The 23,405-nt window shown below is 43.1% G+C and overlaps 1 protein-coding gene across 6 annotated transcripts in view; it reads right to left on the reverse strand.

Annotated features, from left to right (window-relative positions):
• Positions 1 to 5,737: 5,737 nt before the first annotated feature.
• Positions 5,738 to 23,405, reverse strand: part of PIK3CG (phosphatidylinositol-4,5-bisphosphate 3-kinase catalytic subunit gamma) — a 64,620-nt gene continuing 46,952 nt past the window's right edge. For 5 of the 6 annotated variants that reach the window (XM_073652223.1, XM_073652219.1, XM_073652221.1 and 2 more), the window contains 3 exons: positions 16,968 to 17,079; positions 15,324 to 15,481; positions 5,738 to 6,123 (listed from right to left, as the gene is read on the reverse strand). In XM_073652223.1, coding sequence (XP_073508324.1) covers positions 5,842 to 6,123; positions 15,324 to 15,481; positions 16,968 to 17,079 — 552 coding nt within the window. In that variant the 3' untranslated portion in view covers positions 5,738 to 5,841. Of the gene's footprint in view, positions 6,124 to 9,473; positions 9,590 to 15,323; positions 15,482 to 16,967; positions 17,080 to 23,405 lie in introns of those variants that run through there. The other variant, XM_073652224.1, reaches the window with a different exon arrangement.

The following is a 23,405-nucleotide window of genomic DNA, read 5'->3' on the forward strand; positions in this document are numbered from 1 at the left end:
GAAGCACCTGGGGGTTCCAAGTGCTCACTATGCATCTAGAAAGGTGCCTTGGCGGGTCTAGTTTCCAAAATGGGGTCACTTGTGGGGGAGCTCCAAAGTTTGGGCACAGAGGGGCTCTCCAAATGCAATGTGGTGTCCGCTAACAATTTGAGCCGATTTTCCATTCAATTTGTTAGCGGATACCATGTTGCATTTAGAGAGTCCCTGTGTGCCCAAACATTGGAACTCCCCCACAAGTTACCCCATTTTGGAAACTAGACCCCCCAAGGCACCTATCTAGATGCATAGTGAGCACTTGGAACCCCTAGGTGCTTCACAAATTGATTCGTAAAAATGAAAAAGTGTTTTTTTTTTCACTTTTTCATTATTACGAATCAATTTGTGAAGCACCTGGGGGTTCCAAGTGCTCACTATGCATCTAGAAAGGTGCCTTGGGGGGTCTAGTTTCCAAAATGGGGTCACTTGTGGGGGAGCTCCAAAGTTTGGGCACAGAGGGGCTCTCCAAACGCAATGTGGTGTCCGCTAACAATTTGAGCCGATTTTCCATTCAATTTGTTAGCGGATACCATGTTGCGTTTAGAGAGTCCCTGTGTGCTCAAACATTGGAGCTCCCCCACAAGTGACCCCATTTTGGAAACTAGACCCCCCAAGGCACCTATCTAGATGCATAGTGAGCACTTGGAACCCCTAGGTGCTTCACAAATTGATTCGTAACAATGAAAGTGTTTTTTTTTCACTTTTTCATTTTTACGAATCAATTTGTGAAGCACCTGGGGGTTGCAAGTGCTCATTATGCATCTAGATAGGTGCCTTGGGGGGTCTAGTTTCCAAAATGGGGTCACTTGTGGGGGAGCTCCAATGTTTGGGCACACAGGGGCTCTCTAAACGCAACATCGTGTCCGCTAATTATTCAAGCAAATTTTACAATCAAAAAGTCAAATGGCGCTCCTTCCCTTCCGAGCCCTACAGTGGGCCCAAACAGTGTTTTTTTCCCCAAATATTGGGTATCTGCGTGCCCAGGGGAAATTGCACAACAAATTTTGGGGTCCATTTTTTCTTGTTACCCCTGTGAAAATAAAAAGAATTGGGTCTAAAGTAACATTTTTGTGAAAAAAGTTAAATGTTCATTTTTTTCTTCCACATTCAAAAAATTCCTGTGAAGCACCTGAAGGGTTAATAAAGTTCTTGAATGTGGTTTTGAGCACCTTGAGGGGTGCAGTTTTTAGAATGGTGTCACTTTTGGGTATTTTCTGTCATAAAGACCTCTCAAAGTGACTTCAAATGTGATGTGGTCCCTAAAAAAATGGTTTTGTAAATTTTGTTGGAAAAATGAGAAATCGCTGGTCAACTTTTAACCCTTATAGCTCCCTAACAAAAAAAAATTTTGGTTCCAAAATTGTGCTGATGTAAAGTAGACATGTGGGAAATGTTATTTATTAACTCTTTTGTGTGACATATCGCTCTGATTTCAGGGCTTAAAAATTCAAAATTTGAAAATTGCAAAATTTTCAAAATTTTCGCCAAATTTCCGTTTTTTTCACAAATAAACGCAAGTGATATCGAAGAAATTTTTCCACAATCATGAAGTACAATATGTCACGAAAAAACAATCTCAGAATCAGGGGGATCCGTTGAAGCGTTCCAGAGTAATTACCTCATAAAGTGACAGTGGTCAGAATTGTAAAAATTGGCCCGGTCATTAACGTGCAAACCACCCGCGGGGCTTAAGGGGTTAAATAGCCAGCCCTGACACTCAGGGGTGTTCAGTACCTGGGGAAATCTTGCTCCAGAGAGGAGTTAACACGTGCTGTGTTGAACCATGAGAGCTTAATTGTGAATGGCCAGACCTTGGCCCGAGATACGGACTATGCTGTAAGTTTTGTATTTTGTTTTTGTCTCTTTAGCCGAATGGGCTGTGTTTTCTTTATGGACTCCAGAGTAGTTTATGCCTGCTGAATAAACTAACCCCAAAATTTAAAGAGACAGTATCCTTTGCTTGCCTCTGCATACATCCGAGCTTGTCGCTTTACCACATGGGATAAAATGAAGCTTTTATTCCATCCTTAAAATCACATAGCAAAGGTACAAAAATGAGGTAGATAATGCGACGTTTCAACAATAATAGGCCTTTCAATGTGTTTCAGATGGGAGTCTTTAATCAGTGCAATCAAACGTAATGATTAAAGATTCCCGTCTGAAACGCGTTTGCTAATCTATCCCCTTACAGATGTTGTGACTTTTAATATATTCTTTATACTTACCTAATAAACTTGTGATTTTATTGAAGATCCTGACGCTGGAATCCTTTTCTTTTACAATGTGATTAAGACTGCACAGATCAGCATGTCTGATGTAAATTTTATTAGTTAAAAGGGACCTTTCACCAAATTTTTCATGTTCAACTGAACACACTAGTTTTCACTGGTAGCATGTACAGTTGAAACCATAAGTTTACACACACTATATAAAAAGACACATATGCATGTTTTTCTTAATACCTGACATGAAATAAGAATAAACGTTTCCCTTTTTAGGTAAATTTGGATTACCATAATTTTAAATATTTGCCAAATGCCAGAATAATGAGAGAAAGAGAGAATGTTTTAAGGCATTTTAATTACTTACTGCAAAGTCAAAAGTTTACATACATTTCATTAGTATTTGGTACCATTGCCCTTAAACTGAATGACTTGGGTCAAACGTTTGGGATATCCTTCCACAAGCTTCTCACAATAGTTGGTCGGAATTTGGGCCCATTCCTCCTGACAAAACTGGTGTAACTGATCCAGGTTTGTAGGTCGCCTTGCTCACACCTGCCTTTTCAGCTTTGCTCATAAATTTTCAATAGGATTGCGATCAGGGCTTTGTGATGGGCACTCCAAAACATAGACTTTGTTATCCTTAAGCCACTTTGTTCCATTTTGACAGTATGCTTCGGGTCATTGTCCATTTGGAAGACCCATTTCAGCCCAAGCTTTAACTTCTTGGCTGATGTCTTGAGATGTTGCTTCAGTATTGCCACATAATTTTCTTTTCTCATGATGCCATCTATTTTTTGAAGTGCATGAGTGCCTCCTGCAGCAAAACAACCCCACATGATGCTGCCACCCCCGTGTTTCACAGTTGGGATGGTGTTCTTAGGCTTCCAAGCATCTCCCTTTTTCCTCCAAACGTAATGATGGTCATTATGCCCAAAAAGTTCAATTTTAGTTTCATCAGACCATTGGCCATGTCTCCAAATATTAAGGTCTTTGTTCCTGTGTGCATTTGCAAACATTAATCTGTTTTTTTATGTTTCTCTTGGAGCAATGGCTTCTTCCTGGCAGAGTGGCCTTTCAGATCATGTTGATACAGTACTCGTTTCACTGTGGATATTTAAACAATCTTACCTGCTTCCGCCATCATCTACACAAGGTATTTTGCTTTTGTCCTTGGGTTGATATGCACATGTCAGACCAAAGCACGTTCATCTCTAGGACAGAGAACCTGTCTCCTTTCTGAGTGTATGAAACCTGGACATTCCCATCTTGTTTGTACTTGCATATAATTGTTTGTACAGATGAACGAGGCACCTTCAGGTATCTTGAAATTGTACCCAAGGATGAGCCAGACTTGTGCAAGTCCACAATTCTCTTCCTGATACCTTAGCTGATTTCTTTAGACTTTCCCATGATTCTACACAAAGAAGCAGTGTGTTTCAGGTGTGCATTAAAATATATCCACAGGTGTGTCTTTAATTAACTCAGATGTTGCCAAAAAAACAAACAGAAGCTTCCAAACACATGACATCATCATATGGGCAGTCCAGAATTGTTTAAAGGCATAGTAATCTTAGTGTATGCAAACTTTTGACTTTGCAGTAAGTAATAAAAATGCCTTAAAACATTCTCTCTCTCTCATTATTCTTGCATTTGGCAAATATTAAAAATTATGGTAATCCTAATTGACCTAAAACGGGAAAGGTTTATTCTGATTTCATGCCAGATATTGAGAAAACATGCATATGTGTCTTTTTATATAGTGTGTGTGTGTAAACTTCTGGTTTCAACTGTACTTCTTCTCCCTGCATGATGCTGACTAATCCTAAGCAAGTAGCAACACAGCTGAAAAAGAACACACCCCCACCATAGTTTAGAGCAGGTTTCTCAGTGTGTGAGATGTAATGATACAGCCCTGATCTCCTGGCCTAACCTCCTGCTTAAGTCAGTGTGGAGGGAGAGGCAGTGCAGCTGAGTTTAGCTGTGTCACATTACAAACCCTTCTATCTTACAAACCCTATTGTTACTCATCTGTCTCGACATAAGTGCTGGACCCATTTCCCTTCTCCTATGGCTGCCTTCTTTTGGAATAGTCCATACCGGGTTTTCTCTAGTAATCTAGCAAACTCCTCTGACATTATCACCCCAGGCTTTTCAGATACTAAGAAGCATTGTCCACAGTTGCCTCAAGTTGGTCAGGATAAATAGTTCTGCTTTAATTGGTTGAGCTCCAGTCAGATGTTTATCATCTCCTCAGTTTCTCCTTTCAAGCTACAACCAGCATTATTTAAGAGCTATCCGACTTGCTAAGTGTTGTCCAAACCGACCTCTTAGTTACCATCTAGTCACAAGGGTTCTCCGTCCTGTTCACAACTGGTCCCTGAAATCAAAATAGCACATCTTCTCAAGCATGTCTGCAGTATGCATTTATGTATGCTCTCCTTCTCTCCTAGCATGGTCAGTACTGTCCCTTCCCCACAATGCCTGTCCAGAGATGTGTCAGTAATCGCACTTATGTCTTTTGTGCTCAATCTGTACTAGTTCTGCAGTGAGATCAAAGCAGAGTGTCATTACATCTCACACAGGAGTAGTCCAGAAGATGTAATGACAGCTGATGTCACTGCAGAGGGGTAACAAATTGCCCTGAGCACAGCAGACATAAGTGTGATTAGATCTCACACATTAAGAAACCTGCTGTAAGCTATAGTGGGGACATTTTCTTCTCTCCATTGAGTGTTGCTGCCTGTTTATGATTGGTTAGCATCATAAAGGAAGCAGAAGTACACGCCCCAGTGAAAACTGTCTTTGGATTTCAAAAAAAGTTAACTCATTAAGTGCCAAATACTTCAATTGCTAATATCTTCAAAATGGAGAGACAAAATTAAACCAAAAAGTTTTATTCTGCTTTGCTGCCACTATGATGTGCTGGACACATTGTGTGTCCAGTTCAACATGAGAAATTTAGTGCAAGGTCCTCTTTTAGACCCATCACAATTGGATACAACAGAAAATGGGCACCTGGTCAAGAACAATAAATGGGCCTTTGGCAGTTCAATAGCCGATCATAATGCACAATTTCACATGCTTTGGAGTTGGTAGTGCCCCCCTCCCCTCTTGTGCCCCTGTGCAGCTCCACAGGTTGCATCAATGATATGTATGGCCCTGATGCCCATGCATCTTTGCAACTAAACCTCAGTTGTCCAGCCTGGGGAAAATTTTTGGCAAGCACTGCAGCTTGCGGATTACTAATAGTGTGTAATATAAGGCAAGGTTAGAATTCGGCTTCACTTACTGGTTTGCGCAATCAACACGTGATTGTAAGTATGTTATTTGATGTTTATCTGCTTCTCAATCTTGCAATTTTCCCCAAGGTTGGAAAACGCCTTTAAACTCCAAACTGCTTTTAGTCCCACCTTGAGAATATATCCTTATGGGTAAATAAAAATGGAGGCTCTTTGGAAAGTGCTTGTTTTTATTACACGTCAGCATACAACTATTTGATTTTGTAGAACTGTCAAGAAATAGATTAACATAAAGCAATGATTGATCAGCACAAATTATGAAATGGTTATTGTGTGTTAATTTAAGCAGAATGCTTCTCGACTCCTTGTTTAATACCTAGAACGAGATGAAGGAACCAGTTGAACTGCACAGTCCAGCCTTTATCTCTGCAAACCTCTATTTGGTCAAGAAAATGTTTTTTAGCATTGTCTTCATTTTTTCCAACAGTCAATGACTCTCGAATATACTCAATGTCTTCTTTACTTGTTAACTGAGGCATGCCTGTCATAAGCATCATGGAGAACAGGATTATCATAAGGTTTGTATGATGGCGCAGCGCTAAATAGGCTTTTACACATACATCCTGGAAATAAAAAGGTATACATTCAGTTAGCATAATAATTCAAACAACTGCATTATGTTATACTTAAAGTTGTCTCCTACACATGTAAATACCCCAAATGATAATGGAATTAAAAAACTGTGGAAGAGGTTTACTAAGCCAAATACACCAACTTAGGCACAATTTACCTTGAAAAACCAGGGTATGTGCCTTCAATTACATCAAAAGGAAGAAAATTACATATTGTTTAGATCTGTGTTTTATGTTACATTTAAAAAAATAAATAAATAAAATATATACAGTAAAGACCAAAAGTTTGGACACACCTTCTCATTTAAAGATTTTTCTGTATTTTCAAGACTATGAAAATTGTACATTCACACTGAAGGCATCAAAACTATGAATTAACACATGTGGAATTATATACTTAACAAAAAAGTGTGAAACAACTGAAAATATGTCTTATATTCTAGGTTCTTCAAAGTAGCCACCTTTTGCTTTGATGACTGCTTTGCACACTCTTGGCATTCTTTTGATGAGCTTCAAGAGGTAGTCACCGAAAATGGTCTTCCAACAATCTTGAAGAAGTTCCCAGAGATGCTTAGCACTTGTTGGCCCTTTTGCCTTCACTCTATGGTCCAGCTCACCCCAAACCATCTCGATTGGGTTCAGGTCTGGTGACTGTGGAGGCCAGGTCATCTGGCGTAGCACCCCATCACTCTCCTTCTTGGTCAAATAGGCCTTACACAGCCTGGAGGTGTGTTTGGGGTCATTGTCCTGCTGAAAAATAAATGATGGTCCAACTAAACACAAACCGGATGGAATAGCATGCCGCTGCAAGATGCTGTGGTAGCCATGCTGGTTCAGTATGCCTTCAATTTTGAATAAATCTTCAACAGTGTCACCAGCAAAGCACCCCCACACCATCACACCCCCTCCTCCATGCTTCACGGTGGGAACCAGGCATGTAGAGTCCATCTGTTCACCTTTTCTGCGTCGCACAAAGACACAGTGGTTGGAACCAAAGATCTCAAATTTGGACTCATGAGACCAAAGCACAGATTTCCACTGGTCTAATTTCCATTCCTTGTGTTCTTTAGCCCAAACAAGTCTCTTCTGCTTGTTGCCTGTCCTTAGCAGTGGTTTCCTAGCAGCTATTTTACCATGAAGGCCTGCTGCACAAAGTCTCCTCTTAACAGTTGCTGAAGAGATGTGTCTGCTGCTAGAACTCTGTGGGGCATTGACCTGGTCTCTAATCTGAGCTGCTGTTAACCTGCGATTTCTGAGGCTGGTGACTCGGATAAACTTATCCTCAGAAGCAGAGGTGACTCTTGGTCTTCTTTTCCTGGGGCGGTCCTCATGTGAACCAGTTTCTTTGTAGCGCTTGATGGTTTTTACAACTGCACTTGGGGACACTTTCAAAGTTTTCCCAATTTTTCGGACTGACTGACCTTCATTTCTTAAAGTAATGATGGCCACTCGTTTTTCTTTACTTAGCTGCTTTTTTCTTGCCATAATACAAATTCTAACAGTCTATTCAGTAGGACTATCAGCTGTGTATCCACCTGCCTTCTGCACAACACAACTGATGGTCCCAACCCCATTTATAAGGCAAGAAATCCCACTTATTAAACCTGACAGGGCACACCTGTGAAGTGAAAACCATTTCCGGTGACTACCTCTTGAAGCTCATCAAGAGAATGCCAAGAGTGTGCAAAGCAGTCATCAAAGCAAAAGGTGGCTACTTTGAAGAACTTAGAATATAATACATATTTTCAGTTGTTTCACACTTTTTTTTAAATATATAATTCCACATGTGTTAATTCATAGTTTTGATGCCTTCAGTGTGAATGTACAATTTTCATAGTCATGAAAATACAGAAAAATCTTTAAATGAGAAGGTGTGTCCAAACTTTTGGTCTGTACTGTATATATATATATATATATATATAAAAAACTAAATTAGTGCAAGTTGCCTCATCCCTCATCATAGGAAATCCTGCATGATTCCTTCTAAACTTGAGTTTATATAGTATTTAACCCCTTCACGACAGGGCCAATTTCCATGTTCCGTTTTAGTTTTTTCCTCACCTTCTTCCCAGAGCCATAACTCTTTTATTTTCTGTTCACATAGACATTCGAGGGCTTGTTTTTTTGCGGGACAAGTTGTACTTTTGAATGATACCATTCATTTTACCCCAGTGTATTTGAGAAACAAAAAAGGAATTCTGACATTGTTTTCTGGGAATTGTCTTTACGGTGTACATTTTGTGGTAAAATTACCTTGCAATATGATTCTGCTTATCAGTACGATTATGACGATTCCAAATATGAAAAAAAAAATAGTCCCCAATTTTTTTTCTATTAGTTATTAATTAGTTAATAATTTAAAAAAAATAGTCCCCAAAAGTTTGTCCCCAAAATTTTTTTGGGTTGTGTCGCCATTTTCCGAGACCTGTAAAGTCTTAATTTTTCTGACGACGTTTTTATTAGTGCCATTTTAGGATAGAAGTGACATTTTGATCGCTTTACAGCATTTTTTGTGGAATTGCAGCAACCAAAAAAAAAGTAATTTTGGCATTCTTAATTTTTTCTATTTACAGTGTTTATCAATCAGGTCAAGTATTTTTATATTTTGATAAGATCAGACATTTCTGAAAGCGGAGACACCGCATATGTGTATTTTTTAAATTTTTTTTATATCTTTATTTTTAATGGGGCAAAAGGGGGATGATTTGATGAACTTTTGTTGTTGTTTTTTTACTTTTTTCACTTTTTTTTTTAATTTTCTTTTTACTTTTCACTGTTCTTGTTGGTCCCCTTAGCTGAATATAGCAAAAATCACGGTCTCCTTTGAAGCCCGGCCACAAGAAGGGTTTCAGAGGAGCTCTGTAATGACAAGCACAGAGGTCTTCATCAGGCCCCTAGCTGCCATACCAACCCATTGGCAAACCCGCTATCACATCATGGGCGCACTGATAGGCGCATGGAATGACGAGGCCCCATGCTGGCGGGTGTTAAATTCCGCTATCAGAGTTTGACAACGGCATTTAAGAGGTTAACTATCGCGAGTGGAGTTCCGCTCCACCCAAGATTGTTAGAGGCATGTCCTGGCCGTAACACAATGCCATCAACTGCCAGGTATGGGCCGGGCTCACCCTGTGAGCCTGCTCCATGAACCCGCTTCCAACTTGCGCTGTACATGTACGGCGGATGTCATGGAGAGGTTAAATGACAGAAGACGTATGGAAAAGGTAATGGCAACAGACCACAATTCTTATGATCATTTATCTAATACCTGAGTCAGTTGGTCCTTGTTTTGGAACTCACCACAATTTCAAACATGGTTGACAATCCCATAATGGGTATCATGCAAATGTATGACATTTATGCGCAGGCCTTTGTGGAGGTGTGTGGTGATACCTCTGTCTCCTTCTTCCAATCCCTCCCTTCCTTTTCACATTTTACTCTCTTTATGTTTTTCTTCCTTTAAGTTAATGTGTTTGTTTTGTTAGAAATTGTTTGAATAATCCCTTACTACTAGAAATATTGCATCATTGCATTGTGGGTGATTATTGTACAACTGATACCAGTTTTTGGGTGACTTTATATATTTGCCTTACATACTGTACTTTTGGCTACTAGACCACTGATAATGATCTGTATTGGTTTGTCATAATATGTACACACTTTATTCAACATTTATTGCCACATTTGCTTGATTACGGTATATATGTCTCCTAATAAAACTTCAACCATAAATTCAACCATAAAAAAAAAAGAAAATTTGTAATCTTGCAATTTTCACAGTAGCCACTATGGCTTTTTTAGTCTCATAGGCCCGATTCATCAATACTGGTTTGAACAACACCTCTCTTGATGAGGGTGCTTGCCAAAATGAGAGGCGCATGATTCATTAAGAGGCATAAGGTGTGTCTGAAAAGTGGAGTGTGTCTCTGTGTGAACCTCGCCATGAATCTTACTCCAATTTGAACTTGAGTAAGATTTCTGGAGTAAGGTGCACCACAGCTTGTCATGAACTAGATGAGCAGTAGTGTTACAGCTTGTCATAAACTAGATGAGCTGTAGTGTTACGCACCCATACACCAAAAGTTGCAACTTTTTTGCCTTACCTCGAGTTGCGCAAACATTTTTCGACTTATCAAAGTGTTTTACTCCAGATTTCTGTCAAAAATACTTTGATGAATCGGAGCCTTCGAGCCTGATTCATCATTTATATTTATAGGTTACTTTTTTTTGTCTTGAGGTATTCAATGAATTTTTTTTCTGCTAAATATTTCAAAATGGCAAATATAGTTCATGGATTTTGCATAAATTGAAAATGCTCTTTATTTTTGTCTTTAATTGGTTTTGTGACTTATTAGCTCAAAAAGTCACATGTTCCACTATAATGTCAAAAAATTTGCACAAAAATTTCAAGCATAGATAAAGTCACTACAGGGGCACACGAGTATAATTGCGCAAAGAATGTTGTAACTTTTAAAATAATGCAACGGATGAATTAGCTGAAAACATCTTAAAACCACAAACCCAAACATTTGACGAATATAAAAAACAAGTGAATACATAAAAAATAGACTTAAAAAAATGTGCAAATAAAAAGATTAAAGTGTAAATGAAAAATGGGTGAAAACGTCAAAAATTAGACAAAAAAAGGTGCAAGTGTAATAATGAATAGGGTCCATACTTCCTGTTTGAAGGGGTTTTCAGCCAGGCTCCTTTTCCGCAAAGGCAGAATTACAATGATCAGGTATAGACGTAACACCACTACACACAGCATGAAGCACAAGACCCACCATTCACAATAGGCGATGTCACAGCTCCCCTGCTCTCCCTTCACTATGGACTTTCTACATGCTCATTAGATGCTTCAATACAAATGATACGGTCAGAGTCTGTTCATTATGGCTAATGTATGTGAAACAGGAAATTAGTGTGTAAGAAATCCCCAGTGGCCAGTGTGAAAATTGCAAGTATTCTATTTTTATTTTTAATACAGATTGTGATATGGAAAAAAAATTGCCCCCAAAAAATACATTTAACATAAAAACCTGATTTATAAAAAAGCCTTTTTTTTCTGACTATAGCTTCACTTTAAGTATTTCAAGCACCTTTTTAAACTCGCTTACCAAAGGGACATGACCTAGGTCTTACGGGAAAGTGTGCATGAAAATAAACAACCCAAACAGCTTTTCACTACTAATCTGTTCCCCCCTGTGCCTGCACTGACACCCCTCATCACAATTTAGAGCTTCACAATGTATTTCAAGAGGAGATAGCTTCAATAACCCTTCTACACAGCTGCCTAGTGTTTTCCACCCATAATCTGCTTCTCCAAATTGCTCCTCACCACCTGTGCAGTAGACAACATTACATCACATTCCATCTCATCCCTAACCTTACTATGTTTTTCCCTCAGCCTTTACACATCTCTTGAACCTATCGTTACTTCTGACATCTTCCAGTTGTCTTTTAAGAATGCAACCATCACATGCTTTCTTAAGAAGCAATCCCTCCACCGTCCTCCTTGCTTCTAAATTCTTTGAACAACATGTTTATCTAGACCTTCCTTCCCACCTCTAATCCAAATCTCTATTTGACCAGCTCTAATCTACATTCTGTTTTCTGTCCTCTGCCTTTGATACAGTTCACCACTTTCTACAATCTCATCCCTTTGAATTATGGATTTAGCCCTCTCCTAGACCTCCTCATACCTCAATTAGTGTCTCCCATTCACACACCGTACATGAAGTACAATACAAAGTTATATTGTGGTACCGAGTTGGCCAGAAAAATCGATGTAAATACTTTTATGCCCAAAAATGACAAAAGTATTCTCGGAGTGATACCTTTATTGTCTAACCAGAAATTACCTATACTGGCTAACTTTTCTGGTTAGCCAGTAAAGGTATCACTCCGAGAATACTTTTGTCATTTTTGGGCATAAAAGTATTTACACACCGTACATAAATGTATGCCATACTAAACCAACTCCTGATCTTAGGCTATGTGCCCACGATGCAGAAATGCTCCGGATTTTTCCTGAACATTTCTGCATCTCCCTGGCAGAAGAAACGCATGCGGATTGTACATGCGGATTGTACATGCGTTTTTTCAGCCAGGGACAAGCATTTGTCAAGCGTTTTTAGCATGCGATTTCACATGCTTTTGTCAAGCGCTTTTCCAAGCGATTTTAGCATCACTTGGAAAAGTGCTTGAAAGTTGGTCACACAATATAAATCCATGCAACCGGCATGGATTTATATTGTGTGATCAACATAATGTTAAAAAAAAAAAGAATTAGAACGTAAAAAATAAAAAATAACCTTATACTCATCTTCTGATGGTCCCCCCTCTGCTCCCGGTGTCGCTGCTGGCTCCGTGGCGGGTACCGGTAATGTAAAAGGACCTTCCATGATGTCAGCAGTCATGTGACAGGTCACGCAACCGCCAATGTCAGCGGTCACGTGACCTGTCACATGACCGCTGATGTCATGGAAGGGCCTTTTACATTACCGGTACCCGCCACGGAGCCAGCAGCGACGCCGGGAGCAGAGCGGGGACCATCATAAGGTGAGTATAAGGTTATTTTTTATTTTAATTCTTTTTTTACTTACAGGTACTATGGTACCCGGGTCTGGAGGAGAGTCTCCTCTTCTCCAGACCCGGGTACCATCCGCGCATTAATCGCATAAGATACGCATGACTACATGTAGTCATGCGGATCTTATGCGATCCAATGCAAGTCAATGGAGGCGATTTCGCAGCAAAATCGCACTAGAATTGGTCTTGCTGCGGGTTTTACAGCAATGTGAATTTGCAGCGGAAATTTCTGCATGATGTGCACAGCACATGCGGATTTGCATTGCAGTAAATGGCAGACCTATTACAAGCGATTTTAATGCATTTCCGCTGCGTTTTCGCAGCGAAAATACGCTGCAAAAACGCATTAAAATAGCTTCGTGCACACATAGCCCTATCCCCTATCTGTTGGTGTCCTTTGACCCTACTTTTACGCTGATGACATTCAAATTTACCTCTCTGGGCCTAATTTTACCACTTGTTTTCCAGAATTCCAAAGTGTTTAGCAAGTATATCCTCCTTTTTTTCCACTCACTTTCTAAAACTTAACTTGGCAAAACAGAATTAATTATCTTTTCACCATCTCCTTCAACCCCTTCTGAAGACCCTACTATTTATTGCTAACAGCACCACATTTTCCCCAGTCTCTCAAGTTCTTGCGTTTCTACAATCCACTCCTTTCTCAACATTGAGTTAGCAAAAATGCTAGTGCCTGCCATCATTACTGTACCTCCCAGTTAGATAATTCTTCTATGTAGCCTCCTTTATTGCATATTTGAGGCATTCCAATCCACCCTAAGGCTATGTGCCCACAATGTAGAAATGCTCCGGATTTTTCCTGAACGTTTCTGCATCTCCCTGGCAGAAAAAACGCATGCGGATTGTACATGCGGATTGTACATGCGGATTATACATGCGTTTTCCTGCCAGGGACATGCGGATGTGAAGCGTTCTTCACATGCATTTCTGCATGCAGGTTGACAAGCGCTTTCCAAGAGATTTTAGCATCACTTGGAAAGTGCTTGACAACTTGGTCACACTATATAAATCCATGCAACCGGCATGAATTTATATAGTGTGACCGAAAGAATGGTAAAAAATACATATTATACTTACCTTCTGATGGCCCCCGGTCTCCATAGCGATGCGTCCTGGCTTGCCGGCAGCTCGCAGTGGACTAAAAGGAAGTGCGGTGACGTCATTTAGACGTCAGCGGTTGCGTGACCCGTCACATGACTAAATGACATCACGGCAGGTCCTTTTAGTCCACCGCGAGCTGCCGGCAAGCCAGGACGCATCGCTATGGAGACCGGGGGCCATCAGAAGGTAAGTATAATGTATATTTTTTATTTTATTCTTTTTTTTACAGGTACTATGGTACCTGGGTCTGGAGGAGAGTCTCCTCTTCTCCAGACCCAGGTACCATCCGCACATTGAATCCGCATGATATCCGCATGTGTAGATGCAATGATGCGGATATCATGCGGTCCAATGCAATTCAATGGCGGCGAAAAAGCCGCGATTCCACAAAATAATTGGTAGTGCTGCGGATTTTTCCGCAATGATTTCCGCAGCATGTGCACAGCACATGCGGATTATCATTGGGGAACATGGCAGGCCTTCTACCAAGCGTTTTTTAAGCGTTTCTGCAGCGGAATTGCCGCTGTGGAAACGCTTAAAAAACGCATAGTGGGCACACAGCCTTAAAAGGTTGTCTAAGAATGTAAAATAATGGCCCCTCAAGTAATTAAACTGGCAGCTCGTCCAAGTTATGTGGCAGTACAGGCTGCAGTCTAAAGAAACATTGCTTCTGAGACATGTTTCAATTGTCAGAAGACGAGGGTACACATACCAGTGCTGGTGGAGAAGTGTGTGACAGGAGAAGAAATAATAATAATCTTCTCCTCAGCTGACTAAGCATGGAGGTCTGTTGCTGGAAATATAAATATTCTTCTTGCTGACTGTGCAGAAAGTCTTTTTTTTCCCTCCTGTCACACGGTTCTTCTTAGTTTCTGATAACGTGCTGTTTCAGTAGGGGTGATAGAAGCTATGGGGAAGTAACTGCAGGGCCATCTTCCTGTGGCGTTGCATTTGAGACTCCCCTCAAACGAAACATCACAAGAAATAAAGTAAAAAAACACATATAGGGAATAGTAGGATAGGGAGAATGGTAGGGAATTTTAGAATAAAGTAAATTACAAGCGTGATTAGGGCTTAAAGATAGCTATTTATAAAAGCCATTACAGGGATCGGACAACCTCTTTAATGTAATTTTCCTCTTCAGAAATGCTTTGTTACATTACGTTGCCTGAGAGTCTAGCTTGAGCCAACAGCATTTAAATTCAAGCCACGCCGCTCCATCATCAAGTATGTGATTGTAAAATTAGGGAAACCACATGCTTTTAAAATGCATTTCTAAAATACAGTATCTCTATAATTGGGTAGATGAATACGTGCAGATATCAATCAGAATAAAAATGAATGAAACTATGTGTTTTTGTACCAGAAGACATAAATGCCTTATTATTTCAGCATTGCTTATACATTTGGCTTGTGTCATAATTCACTGAATTCAATGTGTGTTCGAACTGAAAATATTACATATAAAATAAATATACCTGGAATTTCAGAAAGTATACACTTGTTTTCTTTCCTGAGGTTCCCATCACATGTAAAAAATCTGGTGTTAGAACAAATGGTACCCTTTCCTTGTTAATGCCCAGAAAGCTTTTATAGTTCCCAAGGATGTGTCCAAAATCAATATGGAATAAATTACCTAAGATCAAAAAGATGGAACAGGTAAGAACATTTTCTTGTATTTCTATCTTCTTATATCCTGAAAAGGGTTGTCCACTACTTGAACAACCCCTTCTTGATCTAAATGTTTGGCCCGATAAAATAAAAAAGCCTATGCTTACCTCCCGTGCCGGCACCATTCCAGCGGTGTCAGCACTTGCGGTCTCGGGCTCCCATGCGGTTGTTGTGACACGTGACCCCGGCGCCCAATCAGCGCTGGTGTCACTATCTCCGCCTTTGGGCATATCGAACATGAAGAGGGAGTCCGGGCTGCAGCTGATCTGAGACTTCCTCTTCATGTTCAATTCAACAGGAGGAGGGGACAATGACTTCAGCGCTGATTGGGTGCTGGGGTCACGTATCACAATAACAGCACCGGGGAGAGCGAGTGCCAACACAGCGGGAACGGCGCCAGCACGGGAGGTGAGTAAAAGCTTTTTTATTTTATTGGGGCCAAGCGTGGGGCCTTCAAGGAGTTGCCCAAGTAGGGGACATCTTCTTTAAGCCCCCATACACATTACACTAATATCAGCCATGTGTATGGGGCAGCCAGCCAAGATAGCTGTCGGCCGATTGGTGTAAGCATCGTTCGTCCAACAGTCATCTAATGTGAATGGGGCTTTTCTTTGCTTTTACCCAACTATAACGTTGCTCTATTTGACTTTGATGTTGTGTCTATACATTCATGATAATGTGAGTCTAGTTATGCAAGGTTGGGATCGGGAGTCAGTATACACCTGGAAAGAAGGGCAGCTACATGTTGTATACTTATGGCATGTTGTAAAGTGTTCTAGATAGAGTGATTGAGTTATATATATACAGTGCCTGCAAAGAAAATCTTTACATTTGTGCAGTAAAAAAAAAACTTTACGTGTAAAATCCGCATCATGATTTCACTTCTTAAAACTGCACACAATGAAGGAGATAATCAAAACGATATAATAGCAAAACTGGCTTAGTAAAATGTAAATATCAATACTAATTAATTAAAATACTAATTGCAACGAAATATCCACAATAAAGCACTTGAACGTTAAGATTTTGTGGTTTCGTTGAATTTGTAAAGCTTTTTTTTTGCCGGCACTGTACATACATACATACACAGTACATATCACTTACAGTACCAGACATGAACTGATGTTTCTAGAATAATGTTCTGGTTTACACCAGTAAATTTCATAATGATATTTAGGGGATGTGAATAGAGAACACTCTGGGCTTAACTCTAATCCATTTTCATTTCCCATGCCACTGAGCCATTATGAGTTGCTAAATATTTTAGTGGAGATTAAATATTTAAAGCAATTCTGTGTTGGAAGTAAAAAAAATGACACATCCAGTTCATGTTCACTTAAAAAATACAAAGTGTGTTTGTGGTCTATTATATGTCATTTTTATTTTTGAAACCTGCTTAAACTCTAGCACAAAATACCAGAAAATTAATGATGTACGAGCTCTGATCTTACCTGTTTCAGTTACCATGATATTGTCATTGTGTCTGTCCCCAATTCCAAGTACAAAAGTTGCTACACAGTATCCAGCACAGGAATAAACGAACCTCTCCACTGCCGCATTCAGCTATTAGGAAGTGAAATTGTAGCGTTAGGTCAACAGGAACGCACAGCTTCAGTCAATGTAGATATTTACATTTCTAAAATGCTTTTAGAAAATTAGCATCTTGTGTCAAAGGGATTCTAAAGAAAATGTAAGGGGTGTATGCAGTATTGGACTGGGGTGCCAAGAGCCCACCAGTAACCAACTCCAGCCCTTCACTTTTCAGCTTCATTCAAATGTGACATTATCCTTAATCACAAATTTATATAACAATGACCTGGGTAGATTGTTAAATGAATAAGATGCTGCCTTTGTCTGTACATAGTGATTCATGTACATTGTGTCAAGTACTGCACATGTAGCACCCCGAGGGCTCGGCTGCTACAGGGGTATTGCACCTCAAACCAGAGGTGTGATATTCCACTCCCGGGTAAGGATGGAGTATGGACCAGGACTCAGTAAACTGCATGCACCACACACACCCCATTTCCGAGGGACAGATCAACGGTGCTCCCACTAGACAGAAGTGCAGGCACGACAGCATCTGTCCCTGGCTGGAGTGGGGAGGGGGAGGAAAACCCAGTGGTGTAGGAGCAGATAGGGGTGGGTCTCTGGGCATAGGTAGGAGCCCATTGGTTGCTAGTCACCTGGGCTCGGGTGTTAGAAGGAGGTATATAAGGTGGGCATGATCTTAGAACGGTGTGCAGTGCAGAGAAGAAGCTAAGAGTGAGAGGAGAAGACAGGAAGCAGAGCCCCTGCATGGGCTCTGCTCCGCAGGCAGGCCTTGTCAGGAGGCTGGAGCCTGAGAGAGAGAGAAAGGAGAATGAACAGAAAGGACAGTAAGAAAGGAAGCAAGGAACAGAAACACAGAGAAAGGCCCAGAGACACGAGGACAGAAGGAACCCCATATGCCCAGGAGATACAGGGTGAAGGGTTGGCAGAGCAGGGTACCGGAACCCAAATTGGTGGAGGCGACTAATCCTCAGCCAAAACCGGAGGTTGTGACCACATCTTGGTGCGACCCCTCACTACATCCACCAGGAAAGCATACCACATAGGCTCAGGGAAACCGGAGAGAGGTTTCGCCGACAGAAGGCCTGAGGAAGCTGGACAAAGGTGGGTCACTGGTGGGGATGGCCAGAGAAAGGAAAGGAAGGGAGTCCTGTGCCACGCTCTGGAATTGCCTGGGAGTTGGTCGAGCCCCTTGCCTGGTGGACGCAGCACGGCTTGGGCAGTCACCGCCGGTACCGAGGTGACTAGGACCAGTAAAGAACTGTGAGTAAAGCATTGGAAACTGCAACCACACGTCTCTGTGTTTCATCGCCGCACCAGCACCATTAGTACTGGGACGCTCACACCATCACTACCATCATCTACTCTAGCTGCCCTGAGGCAATACTCCTCCTGTGGGGAGTTATCCCATTCTTGGCTGCGCATATAACATCAGCCTCAGCGGTCTGCAGCGCAGCGGCGGTCCCCACTGACCGCAATCCACGGGTGGCGTAGTCGGACACTTTTTATAACACCAATAGACTGCCACTGGTTTGACCACCCTGGGCACGGACCATGGTCACCGCCACGGAGAACTACAACCCCCAGCGATCCGGCTCCGGGTATCCCCCTGCACAGCACAGGCCCAGGGGGCAAGTCAACTTTGGCGTAGTCGGCAGGATCTTGACACAACCCGCCACAAGCGGGTATTGCGTGCCTGAAGAAGATTGTGCATGTACCTTGAAAAGAAGTCTCCCGCCATTTCCCGAAGTTTCCCTCCGTCCGGAGTCGTTTCCCGCCATCCGGAGCCGATTCCCACCATCAGACGCCATCTTGGACTGTTTCCCGCCATCGGAAGCCATCTTAGGTCGTTTCCTGCCATCTTCCCACCATCCGCAGTCGTTTTCCCGCCATCGGGCGCCATCTTCGGGACGCCGCGCGGGAAGAAGAGGAGCGTGGACGCCGAAAGCGCGCGAGATCTGAAGCTCCGCCCCACGCACCGACGCTGCGTAAGGTCCTGGAAGGGAGAGGGAGCGACGCTGACGTCACAGGAGCGCGACGCAAGGTCCTCAACCCCGACGATCGACTGCGGAGCCGCGGCCTACGGAGGAAGATCAACGCAAGGTAGGCCACGGTCCACCAGGGGGGAGGAGGACACCAGGAACGGAGAGCAAGATGGCGGACCGGCAGCAGACCAAGCTGCCCAGCATCGGCAGTGCCCCAGCCGTCGCGGGCCCCGACCAGCGCCAGGAGAAGACGCGTGATGCAGGAGCGGTCGCGGGAGCAGGTAAGAGGAGTCTCCCTGTCCCGGACGCTGCCAGCGTCAGCCTGCTCCCGGGCCCCCTGGTGGAGCCGCCGATCCCGGGCGCTGCAAACACCGACCTGCTCCAGACCCCGCAACAAGCCCTGTAGCCGAGCCCTCCAGCCCTGGGCACCGCCACCACCAGCCCGTGCCCAGGCCCAAAGTCGCACCCTCTGACCCCGGGCGTCATCAACGGCGACCCTCTCCAGGCCCGGTCGCAAGGCCTGAACTCCCCAGGCGCAAAAGGACTGTACGCCCTCCACGTCAACCGACTAACCGAGGAAGAGCTGCAGTACCACCAGTACGAGGAAAGCCAAGAGGACCCGGACGGGTCTGAAGATTACGAGGAAGGAGCATCAGGAGGACACCGTTACTAATGAACGGTAAATGGAACTGTATATAGTTACCTGTAAGGGTATAGAAACTGTTGCTGAGTGGAGTGTGGTCCCCTTTGGGACTGATATAGAACTGTGTAGAAGTTACCCCCTATATCCCTTATCTGGCTGGGGACTGAGAACAGCCATCCCTTTTTCCTAATCTGGCTGGGGACTGAGAGCAGCCATTCCCCTAAGAAGAAAGAACACCTGGTCGCAAGTTGCACGGCGGCCAGAACTCAAGAATGTGTTTTTTTGAAAAAAAAAAAAAAAAAAAAATGTTTTACTTAAGAATGTATTATACTGAAAAAGTTTTATATGCTGCTAAAAGAGTTTATGGTATTTTATGTGTGTGTGAAGAAAGTCTTATAATGTTTATACCAGTAACGTTGGAAAGAAAAGAGTACCTCCCATAAAGGGATGAGTTTTTGGTTAAATGTCTTATATGCGAATGCATTCTAAAAATTTTGTATGTTGAAAATTGTTTTATTCTCTTCCAGCCCGAGGACGTGCTGTGATTTACCAGGGGGGAATGTAGCACCCCGAGGGCTCGTCTGCTACAGGGGTATTGCACCTCAAACCAGAGGTGTGATATTCCACTCCCGGGTAAGGATGGAGTGTGGACCAGGACTCAGTAAGCTGCATGCACCACACACACCCCATTTCCGAGGGATAGCTCAACGGTGCTCCCACTAGACAGAAGTGCAGGCACGACAGCATCTGTTCCTGGCTGGAGTGGGGAGGGGGAGGAAAACCCAGTGGTGTAGGAGCAGATAGGGGTGGGTCTCTGGGCATAGGTAGGAGCCCATTGGTTGCTAGTCACCTGGGCTCGGGTTTTAGAAGGAGGTATATAAGGTGGGCACGATCTTAGAACGGTGTGCAGTGCAGAGAAGAAGCTAAGAGTGAGAGGAGAAGACAGGAAGCAGAGCCCCTGCATGGGCTCTGCTCCGCAGGCAGGCCTTGTCAGGAGGCTGGAGCCTGAGAGAGAGAGAAAGGAGAATGAACAGAAAGGACAGTAAGAAAGGAAGCAAGGAACAGAAACACAGAGAAAGGCCCAGAGACACGAGGACAGAAGGAACCCCATATGCCCAGGAGATACAGGGTGAAGGGTTGGCAGAGCAGGGTACCGGAACCCAAATTGGTGGAGGCGACTAATCCTCAGCCAAAACCGGAGGTTGTGACCACATCTTGGTGCGACCCCTCACTACATCCACCAGGAAAGCATACCACATAGGGTCAGGGAAACCGGAGAGAGGTTTCGCCGACAGAAGGCCCGAGGAAGCTGGACAAAGGTGGGTCACTGGTGGGGACGGCCAGAGAAAGGAAAGGAAGGGAGTCCTGTGCCACGCTCTGGAATTGCCTGGGAGTTGGTCGAGCCCCTTGCCTGGTGGACGCAGCACGGCTTGGGCAGTCACCGCCGGTACCGAGGTGACTAGGACCAGTAAAGAACTGTGAGTAAAGCATTGGAAACTGCAACCACACGTCTCTGTGTTTCATCGCCGCACCAGCACCATTAGTACTGGGACGCTCACACCATCACTACCATCATCTACTCTAGCTGCCCTGAGGCAATACTCCTCCCGTGGGGAATTATCCCATTCTTGGCTGCGCATATAACATCAGCCTCAGCGGTCTGCAGCGCAGCGGCGGTCCCCACTGACCGCAATCCACGGGTGGCGTAGTCGGACACTTTTTATAACACCAATAGACTGCCACTGGTTTGACCACCCTGGGCACGGACCGGGTCACCGCCACGGAGAACTACAACCCCCAGCGATCCGGCTCCGGGTATCCCCCTGCACAGCACAGGCCCAGGGGGCACGTCACACATATAAGAGGATGGAGGCCCACTCTTGTACAGGAGATAACAGGAGGATTCACCTGTTCTCCTGTGAGCCAGTCCAAGCTTGGTTGTATGTGCCTGCAGACTGCTGAATCCTGACAGTGTGTGGGGCACATGCTGTCACAATTACCTGGTACTGGAGGTGTGAGAGGGCAGTCATGTGACCACATGTGTACGATTTGCATACTTGCAGTCAAATGGCAACGAGACACGTCAGGCTTCTCTTGATTCACTTTTATGGAGAGAAGCTGAGCATGTCTAGTATGTACTTGACTGCAAGTATGCAAATCCCATACATAACGTCAAATGAATTGCGCACGCTGTCATGATTCTGCAGTCATATAGAGCGACTTTTGACCCAAGCCTGTAAAGCCACTTTAATAGTATGTAAGTAGTGCTGTAAACTATGTTTTCTTTTCTCAAACGCCACAGTTTTTCAGAGTAAAACAAAGATGTTTGTAATGTAAGAGCCAGTCTCTAATTCATGGCGCCTGTAGTTAAGTCAGCACAAATCATGTGGCAGGTTCCCTTAAAGGGGTTGTCCAGGCTTAGGGCTCAAGTCTGCAAGGGAACGGGCAGGTGTGTGACTGAAAATATGCTATTTGCATACATGTGGTCACGTGCAGACTAGACATGCACGGCTTCGCTCAATGAAAGTGTATTGAGCGAGATTGGATATGTCTAGCTGGAATGTGGCTGGAAGTATGCAAATAATATACTTGCAGTTACATGACCGCACGCTCTTGGTGCTGGAGAATCAACAACATAGAGTATTGATTCCCTTAAGGTTGATTCTCTTTAAGTTCCCTTAAAAGGGTTGTCCAGGCGTGGGACTCAAGTCTACAGTCGCTGTATGTGACTGCAGACTTGTGAACCCTCACAGTTTGCAATGTGCGCGCTGTCAGGATTCTCTAGTGCTGGCACAGGGAGCAGCCGGTTAATGACTGCAAGTATATTTGCAAACATGCAGTCACGTGCCGACTAGATTTGCGTGGCCTCCTTCAATACAAGTGAATTGAGTGAGGCCGGACACGTCTTGTCGGTATGTGACTGTGCGCGCTGTGAAAGTAGAACATGTAGCACCATAGTGCAGTGCAGAGAGGCACCACCAGGCAGCAAATCAGTACATGCCCATGAGTAACACAGATGTTTTATTAGTTACATGGTCATGCTGATTGTCTGAATCTTCTAGACAATTAACCATGGAGCTGATCAGCAGAATTTGTGGCACTGTATTCGGAGTGTGGCAATGATCTAGGAATGGTTTTTGTATTTTGAAAACATTGTAACCTGAGGTCACTATTAATTAAGAGACATGCATGTCCCAAAATGCTATTAACCTGCAGATATAGGGTTAATCTGCAGTTTAAAGCGTTCTAATGTTGTCCAGCCACCACACGGAAAGCTCGGCTACTGGGAGAAAATGAACTTTATTCCTCCTGGAAGCCTCCTGCACGGCTATAAGCAATCTGGGCACGCCATAATGACTGAAAGCTGGCAGCTCTGGGGTGAAATAAACAACAACATTAGAACACTTTTAACCTGCAGTTTAACCCTATACCTGCAAGTTAATAGTATTTGGGGACATGACAGGTTCCCTTTCAGTCAAGAACAATATAGGTCCATTAATATGGTGACGATTATCTCCACTGTTATAGCTTAGCCTGAGATTAGCCATCAACCTCCCTTTTTACCTACTCTGTTTCTTCAGAAGTTTTAAGGCTTAGGATTTATTTTTTTCCATATAAGTTTTGCACGCCATTACTTTTGTTGAAGACAGTTACTGCCATCTTCATTCTTACAATTTGTACAACATGCTATTTTTAATATGTGTCTTTAG

This window comes from Phyllobates terribilis, unplaced genomic scaffold, assembly GCF_046119375.1.
Source record: "Phyllobates terribilis strain yellow unplaced genomic scaffold, ASM4611937v1 Scaffold_11__3_contigs__length_659146591, whole genome shotgun sequence".
Classification (NCBI taxonomy): domain Eukaryota; kingdom Metazoa; phylum Chordata; class Amphibia; order Anura; family Dendrobatidae; genus Phyllobates; species Phyllobates terribilis.